This window comes from Hyla sarda, chromosome 5 (genome assembly GCF_029499605.1).
Source record: "Hyla sarda isolate aHylSar1 chromosome 5, aHylSar1.hap1, whole genome shotgun sequence".
Classification (NCBI taxonomy): Eukaryota; Metazoa; Chordata; class Amphibia; order Anura; family Hylidae; genus Hyla; species Hyla sarda.
This window is the reverse complement of record NC_079193.1, coordinates 319,836,077-319,846,976: the sequence shown is the minus strand read 5'-3', so window position 1 is coordinate 319,846,976 and position 10,900 is coordinate 319,836,077. Positions and strand designations below refer to the sequence as shown.

Here is a 10,900-nt window from a genome sequence, read left to right as displayed (position 1 = left end):
ATTGTTTCTTGTAGCGCCATGGCTCACTTTACATATACTTGGGCGTATGCGTCTGCAGAAAATGACATATCTACCCCATCACACATGCAACATGAAGAATTTTCAGTGATTGAGTAAAATGCTCTATGTGCATGTGCTGGCGATAGATTACGTCCTACATCAACAGGCATATGTGGCTTGTACATTTGATGATGAGGTATCCTATACTAATTTGCACACGCGATTAGTATAGACACACTAGTTACATCCCTGTCTGTTTGTGGCCAGTACATATGCACTCATATGGGTCACACCATTAAAGATATAATGGTGTGCATATATTGTCATGTACTACTTGTACTTTCCACACATCACAATGCCGGTCAGCTAATCACTGGCTGCAGCAATGTTCCGTCTATGCAAGTGAGGGGATTGTAATGCAAAGGATCTCAAAGGAGACATGCCGCTTTATATTTCACCAGGTATTTACATAAATCCTTCATATAACACTCTGTAACATCTTAAAGGAGATATCCAATGCTGAAAAACTTATCCCCTATCCTAAGGATAGGGGATAAGTTTCAGATCACGGGGGGCCTGACCGCTGGGGCCCCGGCAGCCAGCAGGAAGGGTGCGTGTTGACGACCGCACGAAGCAGCGGCTGACACGCCCCCTAAATACAACTCTATGTCTGACTCCGGCCATAGCGCCGTGCGGTGGTCGACACTAGGGATCGACCGACATTGATTTTTTAGGGCTGATACCCCCCCCCCGCAGAGGCCGCTGCAGATCAATGATTTAAAGCGGGCGCTTTAAATCAATGAACTGCAGCCGCTTTTGCGAGGCCAGAGACCGCCTCCGCCGCCACCCACTTCTCTCCCCCTGCCTATCCTGGGGTCCTCCCTAGTCCAACCACCACCGCTGCCCCATTGCCTCCCCCATCCCCGGTTTTATAATTACCTGTTCCCGGGGTCTGCGCTACTTCTGGCTCCGGCGGCATCCTGAGCTGTCACTGTGCACACTGACGGTGACGTCGCGTTGAGGACGTCACTCGTCATTGCACAGCGCACAGCAACAGCGCAGGACATCGCAGGAGCCAGAAGTAGCGCGGACCCCGGAAACAGGTGATTCTAAAACCGGGGATGGGGGAGGCAATGGGGCAGCGGCGGTCTCGGGGAGGGGGCGGGACATTATCAGCATGGTAATTGCCGATACTGATAATGTCAAAAATCATGAATATTGGCCGATAATGTCACCCAAACCGATAATCGGTCGATCCCTAGTCGACACCCTGCTATCTGGTCAGTGAGCTGGGGCCCTGTAAAGGAAATCGTGGGGGGCCCCCCAGCGGTCGGACCCACCGCGATCTTAAACTTAGGATAGGGGATAAGTTTTTCAGCACTGGACTACCCCTTTAAGCAGATGCTTTAAGGGAGCTAATATTCCTGGCCAACCATCCACAAAACACATGACATCAATAAATGAGTTGAAAATGTTTCCATGGTTAAATTTTCATCCGAACCACAAAATATCAGATCTGTTAGTTGATGGTTTTAGTGTCAGATTTATCATTGCTAGTTTTTATGGTTCAGCCTTTATGTCTGTAGATAATCTGAGTTCGGTTTCAATAGAATTCTTCAGAAGAGGATTGTAAATAAGTTACAGGCAGGTACAGTTGCTGGTTCTTTTACTGAATGGGAAATTCAGCAGAAGAATTCCGCCGTAATTTACTGCATATTGCTTTCAATGGGATTTCACAGTCCAATTCAGACAGCATAAAATTCTACCACCGCGGAATTTTGCTTTCAGCATTCCGCAAAAATATGAAACCAGTCTTATATTTTGTGGAATTCCACAACGGAATCCCAGTAAAATCAATGAGGCTTGAAATTCTGCGTAATTCTATGTTCCATCGCAATTCCGCAATTTTCAACGAAATTTTGGCGGAATTTCAGAAAATCCGCTATGTAAAGAGTGCTAAAGTTTTTTAACAGTGAAAATCAGGCACATCTCCATTGGCAATCTCCAAATCTGCCTATTGTGGATTTTCAATGGACGTGAATGGTGTCAAAACCCGCTGCAAGTTTATCATTGTGTGAACGTACCCTAAAACTGTGTTGTCTATGTTGTACACGTAAAGGAGAGGAGGATGAGGGTTTCCCGGCTGGGATGCCTTTGTCTGAAAAATTCCGACTTCTGGAGCGCTCGACCAGGGATGACACAATTCTTGATTTGTTTTTTCAGTGCTTTTTATTAATACAAACAGAAGAAACAGAGGTGGTTACAATGGACAATGCATTTTAAAGGGTATTCCCTTACTTCATCAGGTACATAAACCTGGTTTATGGAATAAGGATTTCTAAATCCAAAACCGCGATGTGCCTGCCGTGCACCACTACCAGGTGAGCAACACACTGTTCACCACTCCCTCCTCCTTCTCATAACCGTAGATAACGGCACTATAAGTGCCACTCTCTGTCTCCTTTTTATCTCCAATACTTGTCTATGTTGTAGAACACTTCAGAAGTAGCTTACTTTTAAGTAAAAAATGTGTGGCAAAAAGGTGCACTTTTGGCACATTTAAGCCTTACCCTTTTACCAAAACCACATCAACTTGCCAAACTTATTGCAAATCTCAATTCTTTTTTGTCTAATTTGGTGTAAAGATGTCTAATAACATGTGCGCCAAACTGTGCCAAGAGTTTGGTGCACACACACTTTTATTCATCTCACCGTGTTATACCCGCTTACAGTACTCTGGTATTACAATTTACAATTGCGTAAACATTTCATTTAGTTTATTTGCAGAGAAGACTGAAAGCTGTAAGCTACCTACTGGTTCTCTGCATTGTAAGAAGAGGCAGTAAAAATTATTAAGTCTACCGAGTACTATTTTGTTGGCATTTGTATAAGTTGGCATTTGTCCGGATGTGATAGAAGATCAAGTAGTAGTCTAGATAAATCTTTTTGGCTGTTTAATGGTCGGGCTATTTGGCATCAGATTTGATCTCACCTAATGGATTACAATTATTCACAGATGCTGTCTGTGTTGTGGGTTTTGGTGCTTTTTCCCAAAAGCGAATCTTGTTTTGCTTGAATTACTTGCAGTTATTGTTTCTCTTACCTTATTGGGGCAATTTTTCAGGAACAAAAGCGTTTTGCTGCCCCTTGATAATAAAGGTGTTTTATGTGCCATTGCTTATCTTCCACATGTGGTTCAGCTGTTAATTTGTTGCATCCTTTAGCTCTGTTATGTCTTCAGTTGAATGTTTGGACAAAATGAATTAACATAACTGGTTCTTTTAGAAAAGTTTTTACCATTTCAGTTTGCCAAGTTCTAAGAATTGGTGCCCCAGACCAGGATAAAAGGGAAATATTGCCCAGAGCATCTCTAGGGCTTGATATGGTCATAAAGTTTCAAGTGCGTATCTCCCTCTACATGGTCTGGATGTGTTAGACCATGGAACAGATGGCATCATTGTGCCTCAAGTAATAGGGGAGCATTGAGCCTTGGCCTTCAGCTATCTTTATTTCAGAACACTTACCGTATATACTCGAGTATAAGCCGAGGCCCCTAATTTTACCCCAAAAACCCAGGAAAAGTTATTGACTGGACTATAAGCCTAGGGTGGGAAATACATCCTCCCCCCCCCCATGTAATCACCCAGACCCCCGTCATCATCCCCCCCACTTCATCATCACCACCTATCAATCCCTTCATCAGTGATCGGCTGTCCGGGCATGCTGGGTGTTGTAGTTTTGAAACCTCTGGAGGTCCACAGGTTGAAGACCACTGTGGCCTTCGTCATCATCCAGCCCCCCCCTTTTTGTTTTGTACTCACCTCCCCTCGGCGGGAAGTTAGGGTGAGCTGGTCTGGGCCATCTATGCTGCAGGGACCGTCCGGTGGGGAGGATTAGTCGTTGCGGGCTGTCCATTTTCACTTCTCCACGCTTCGGGCCCGGCCCAGGACTAGTGACGTTGCCTTGACGACGACGCACAGGGACGTTGCGCATGAACGTCCCTGTGCGTCGTCATCAAGGCAACGTCACTACTCCGGGGCCGCCGGTGAAAATGGACAGCCCACAATGACTAATCCTCCCCACCGGACGGTCCCTGCAGCATAGATGGCCTGGACCAGCTCACCCTAACTTCCCGCCGAGGGGAGGTGAGTACAAAACAAAAGGGGGTGGGGGTGGGGGGGGCTGGATGATGACGAAGGCCACAGTGGTCTTCAACCTGCGGACCTCCAGCCAGGGGTTTCAAAACTACAACACCCAGCATGCCTGGATAGCCGATGGCTGTTCGGGCATGCTGGGAGTTGTAGTTTTGCAACATCTGGAGATTGACAGGCGGAGAGTTCACTCGAGTATAAGCCGACGGGGGTGTTTTCAGCACAAAACATCGTGCTGAAAAACTTGGCTTATACTCGAGTATATACGGTAGCTTACTGCAATATAGACAGAATTTTGGCTGGCATTCTATTGTCAATTAAGGCAAAACTGACAGTCTGTTCACCCACAATAAACCCAATACATAGCGTTATAGTGCGGGTAAACCAGACTAAAATAAGAAATCTTTTTCAGCAGGAATTCGGGTTGCCTCACAATAGATCCTGCAAATTGTTTAATGGCACTGGAAAGATACAGTCACTCCTATGCTACAGGAATATAAGGTGTGGAGTGGGGTGTCTAGAGTAAATTTGACACTGTTTGGGTGTTGTGGTTGGAATACCCCAGGCCTCGCCCTCCTTATCCTTATTTGATGACTTACATACTGTATATGGCAGAAAGGAGGTCTTAGACTAGAGAATGCTTGTTGGGCTCCCCGAGAGGTCTTGTACCTGCTTAATAGTATTTTTATTTTACTCCTGTCTATACTGATATATCTGACACAGTGATGCATTAAGTTGTCATCTTCCTTTATACCTGTTGAAAATTGATGTTTTTTCTATACCCCTTGTGCTATGTGGAGACCGTGGATTAGGAAATAGTGCACAATTCCCTAACATTTCAGATAAAGTGGCTCCAAGGGTGAAGGTTCACTTCATATTTTAGCAATTTTCACATTGTGTAGTCTATAAAACACATTTTATCAGTGTATATACACAAAAAAATACACAAATCAAAAATATCAACAGACTAAAGTTATAATTTAAAAGCAAAACAACAACAACAACAACAACAACAAGACTAGTCAAATCTAAACTCCTGAATGAGTTGAATGTGACCTAAGTTATCAACACACCTATGAACAGATGTAATACTAAATTCAGTGCCACGCTCAGTCAATAGCTACAAATCTGCTTGAATGTCACATAATGCACCAGTAAGCCGCTTGATCTTCTCTTCCATGGCTTTCTTACTGTTCGCAGTTTCTAGGAGGAGCTGGCGCATTTCTTCTTCTACTTGATAAACCTACAATAGTAAGGTGGGAAAAACATAAGTATAGAACAGACACTAAAATGAAAGCAGTATGGATGCATCATCTTATTGTACGGTAGCTATAGATATTAGATCACAGTCCTGATATTTTTTAATTTATATGAAACACATAAGGGAGTGGGAAGATGTTTTAATAAACAATGCTAGGTGTTAGCATTAAAAGAGGCAGCTTTAAAGGGGATATCCAACATAAGATGACTTTACTACTTAACTGTCAGCCAGTAATGGTCATGCTTACTAAGAATCCGTGCTTGTGTTGGTGGTGAATGGTTGGTGGTAGGGTCCTGTGTCCCCCATCATGATGCTGGCTTGTTTGTGTAGACTGGCTATTTCCGGTTTCTGCGCCCTCCCTTCAATCACCAGTGTCCTTTGTTTCTAGGTGGGAGATAAATGATTTCCCTCCCACAAATCAGTCACCTCACCCATTGCAGTACAGCTAGGCTCACTTCCATATGTGCTGTGCTTGAAACTACAATTCCCTGCAGCCCTGTGGAGAATGGTCTCCCTCTCACCCAGCGGTCACTCCACCCTATGAAGCACAGACACGCTCCCATTTTAACACTGCAACCTGGCAAAGGCCTTAGACAATACGCATTTTGTATGCTGCTAAAAATAAACATCCAGAGCAAAGATCACATTGAATTGCAAGAGCAGCCATCAAATACAGGTACAGACACAATATTATGAACTACACTAACTTTACAGCCCCTGTAGCACAGTTGAATAAAAAAAATCCTGGAATACCCCTTTGGTCATTAACCCTTGGTAAATTACCAAGGACGTGTATACACTCCCTAGTGCCGTTAATGGGGAATGGCGCGGGCTCCCAACTCGAGCCCACGTCATACCGGCTGTCCCTCAGCCGATTCTTGTGGCTGAGGGCCAATCACCGTGGCCGGCTATTAACCCTTTAGATAGCTGGAGGGCTTACCTCTGCTCCTGTTTCGGCTGCTGCGCTATGAATGATAAAGCCTGGCAGGACCAAGCACTCCTCTGTGCGTCTGATAGGACAGGAGAGAGCACAGAGGAGTACTATCAGACGCACAGAGGAGTGCTATCAGACAGGAGAGAGCACAGAGGAGTGCTATCAGACAGGAGAAAGCACAGAGGAGTGATATCAGACAGGAGAGAGCACAGAGGAGTGCTATCAGACAGGAGAGATCACAGAGGAGTACTATCAGACAGGAGAGAACACAGAGGAGTCCTATTAGACAGAAGAGAGCACAGAGGAGTCCTATCAGACAGGAGAGAGCACAGAAGAGTGCTATCAGACACGAGAGATCACAGAGGAGAACTTGCCCACCCTCACTTACTGGACTTTGCCCATGCCTGAGCTTCAGCTTGGACAAAGCCATGATTTCATAAGCCATAATTTTATAAAAAGGAAATAACATTTTCTTATGAAGTATATTAAAAAGGTTAAAGAGTACCTGTCACCAAACTAAACTTTTAATAAGTTGTTCCTTATGTAATTATAAGACACTTTGCTATTTACTTGCTGTCAAAATTCTCAACCTTTATATGTTTTTAATGTAATTGAAAAATGGCCACTAGATGGCTCTGTTCTGTTCCCTGCGCAAGTCAAACAGTTAGTTTGGTCTCCTCCCAGCTTGGCAGGAGACCAAACTCAGGAAGTGTGTGCGGGGCATGGCGAGGTACAGCTCTCACAGGCATAGTGACATCGCGCTTGCTGGGAAATGCCCAATTTCTCTTGCCGGGAGCTCACAATGTTAGCAAGGATAAAGGTATAATACAGAGCTTTTTAAAGCTCTGCATTTTTTAAGGGCAGAAGGGGTGTTAGGAGTAGTTAGGGAATATAATGTAAACTAAAACTTTAAAAGGGGTTATCCACTGAATTTTTTAATCTTTCCATTCTGCCCAGGCTACAGGAAAACAACAAAACTTTTTAAAATTTACCATCTGCAGCTCCCCCGATGCCCCGTAATCGGTCTCCTATTTTCTGGGCCCTGGTCTTCTTCAGCATTCTGGGGCCCGACACATCAGACTGCGGTGAGCTTATCGACAGCTGCAGGGATGTCCCGTCTCGGCTGGTGATAGGATGAGCAGCAATGTGATGTGATGGCCATAAACAAGGAAGAAGACCAGGCCAGTTACGTCACACAGCTGCTCAGCCTTACATCAGTCCAGTTGGGACATTGCTGCAGCCGGCGATAAGCTCAGCACAGTCTGTTGTGTCAGGCCACAGAATGCAGAGGTAGACTGGGGCCCGGAAGATGGGAGACAGATATTAACTCACAGGGGGGAGTTGGCGGAAGGTAAATTAAAGTTTGTTGTTTTGTTTTTGCAGCCTGGGCAAAATGGAAAGATAAAAAAAATTCTGTGGAGTACTCCTTTAAGACAAATAATGCCATCAATGTATATTCCAGGGCAAACCTATTCAAGGCTATGCAGACAGAAACCATATGGCTTCAGCACCACTTTATACTGATACGAGCAATATCCTGAAGTAACTATGTCAGCTGATTGGTATTTCCTCCCAAAGATTAGTTTGCCATGGCGGCCCAATGAAGGCAATGCTGGCAGGATCTAAAATATTTTTAGTTCTGCAAAGAAGTAAGATAGCAATCAGATGGCGGGAGGGGTCTGGTGTCATCAGGGGGAATGTAGACACAACAATATATGTATAAGATGTCGGGTAGCTCATAATACTGGTAATACAAAATGCTCACTGCTCCCTTTCTGGTCCAAATGCAGGAGGAACCTGCTAAAATGGAGTACCCCAGGAAACTAAACCCATAGCCCATCCTTTCCCTCTCACCAACCTATTTAATTGTCTAAAATATAAATTATTAGCTATATAAAGCAATTCCAATCTTTTAGTTGTCACAAGCACAAAATATGGAAAATAAGTCATCCAGCCATCTACTGTGTCTCTGTCCAAATGCCTCTCTGAAAGCAGCCCCCACTCTCCTGAGAGACACAGATGACAACGTTTTTGCCCTACACTGATAAGTCGTGCTCCAAATAGCTGGAAGGTGTTCGCAGCCTCAGCCAATCAGACACTGTATCTATCTGCTCACAGAGCAGGAGGGAGGGGGCTGCTCTCAGAGAGGGAGTTCTGATGATCTGGACAACAGTGAGAACAGAGTTGAAATGGCTGCGGCTGCAGGGAAATGTAGTATTCATGCTGAAGAGGAGGGAAGGGTGACAAAGAATATCAGGCAGCCAGAGAAGACAACAGGGGCCACAGGAGCCATGCATATCAGGCAGGATCATTTTCAGGGAACCTGTAGTTTGTAGTGTTTCCCCCCCCCCCCCCCCTTTTTAATAGTACTTCCCTAGTGCACCCCATTGACATGGTTACTTGCAGAGTTTGTACAGGGAGCAGGCAGATAAGGGGCATGTTAATTTATTACCTGTGACTCCAAGGATCTATAGCAGTGGTCTCCAAACTGCAGCTCTCCAGATGCTGCAAAACTACAACTCCCAGCATGCTGGGAATTGTAGTTTTGAGACATCTGGAGGGCCGAAGTTTGAAGACCACTGATCTATAGTCTACAGGCCAGCTTGAACATTTACATTGGCACCATTACATTTGAACCAGAGTGAAAGAATTAAAGGAGTAGTCCAGTATTAAAAAATTGTGTGTAGTTAACTCTGCAAACAAAAGTTATATAACATTGGCTATTACTTACATAACCGATCTGCAAAGGTAAACAGCCTTCTGCTCCTGTTTTTGCCCGAGCGGAAGTTCAGTAGTTCTATGGAGAATCCCAACAGCCCACCACCGTATTGCAAGCCTCTGCGGCCATTTTGTGGTCAGCGCGTCATGGAAGCCTGCCGAGCCGCCCACCCTGTCCATGCTCTGGACATGCCCATCTAATGAATATTCATCATCCCCCTGTGTGTGTGCGCAGTGGAGATTGGCTCTGCTGTGCTTCCCCCTCCATTCAATCACTCTGACTGCCAAGCACAAGCACAGTGCAGCCTCGGTCCGAGCGCTGGGAGCTGTGAGTAAAGGGGGAGAGTGCTAGCACCACAGGGCGTGTTTGTAATCTGCTGTGGGGTGTACATTATTGAAATTAGAAGCGGTGATTATAGCTGTGCACGGCCATGTTATTTCCTGTATAATGCGCAGAGATGTAGTTTATAGGTTTGCGCACATCGCACCCATAACCAGACATGGCAGACACATGATGGGAGCATGTGCAACAGTATGGCAAGTACTTCTCTTTTGATTTTTCAACGCTGGATATCTCCTTTAACTGCCCTTGTATGTTGAATAACCCATTCAGGAGTGGTGCATGGCATCATATGACCCAGCCTATACCCACATTATTTACATCAAGTCCCCATGAATAAACTAAGTTTACAAAACCTTTCAAGTTGGCAAATAGAGTGTTCCCGTTCAATAAAATGTCATTGCAAAGATTGCATTTCCACCCAAAAAATTTGCATCACTATCTGACTTCAAAGTCCTTCCACGGAACCGCCAGGAAGGTTTGTTCACAGCGGGAGAGAAGACTTGTAATTAAGAATCACAATGTAAAAAGAAGATCTATTTCAAGGCTGCGTTAAATATCTAAAGGCGACCGAGGCTTCCCAATCCAAATTCTTCTATTCCTCCTCATTTAGTTATATGGGATCATGGAAGGAATAATATATAAGCTGAGTACTCTCCAGATCGGTTCTATCAATCACAATATGTCTCTCTGCATAATAACTAACACTTTAGCCGAGAGTATGGCCACCTTTAGGTAGCTGTGATATGGCTGTATGTTAGCGTCCCCATTACAGGTACAATATGCAGACAGTGTCTACAATATAATCTTACAGTAGTCCAGCAGAACTGAGGGAGGTCTTGGTAATGCAGCCATAATCCAGATGTTAAAGGAAAACTGTCAGCCTGTTCACCCACACTAAACCCATTACACTAGAGTGAACAGGAGTCCAATGAGGGGTCATTTACTTAAAGTGTACTTGTCATGATCTTGTTAAATTTTATAATTCTCCCAGTTCACTGCCCCCATCACGGTAAACCCCCTACCTTTATTTTTATTATTTTTTTAGTTTTCTACCTTGATATTGCTCTGTATATTCTGCTCAGTCAGATTCACAGGCTGTGATATCATCTGAAGCCATACAGGGGAGAACTTCCTCCCTCACTCTACAACACACAGCCCAGAGCAGTTCAGTGTGAGATGAGCTATGATTGGCCAAAGCTGCACACACACCCCCGGCACATGTACCCTTGTACATTCACAACGTTGGAGGGGGGGGGGGTAAACCTTCAGCTGTTGCAAAACTACAACTCCCAACATGCACTGACAGACCGTGCATGCTGGAAGTCCTAGTTATGCAACAGCTGGACTGGTTGGGAAACACTGAGTTAGGTAACAGACTACCGTAGTGTTTCCACCCCAGTGTACCTCCAGCTGTTGCAAAACTACAACTCCCAGCATGCATGGTCTGTTAGTCCATTCTGGGAGTTGTAGTTTTGCAATAGCTGGAGGCACAC

General features: G+C 44.8%; 1 protein-coding gene across 2 annotated transcripts in view; it reads right to left on the bottom strand.

The window, feature by feature from the left end:
- Positions 1-4,250: 4,250 nt before the first annotated feature.
- LRRCC1 (leucine rich repeat and coiled-coil centrosomal protein 1) overlaps positions 4,251-10,900 on the bottom strand; it is an 81,951-nt gene continuing 75,301 nt past the window's right edge. The window contains exon 19 of one of the 2 annotated variants that reach the window (XM_056522252.1): positions 4,251-5,394. In XM_056522252.1, coding sequence (XP_056378227.1) covers positions 5,272-5,394 — 123 coding nt within the window. In that variant the 3' untranslated portion in view covers positions 4,251-5,271. The remainder of the gene's footprint in view (positions 5,395-10,900) is intronic. The other variant, XM_056522251.1, reaches the window with a different exon arrangement.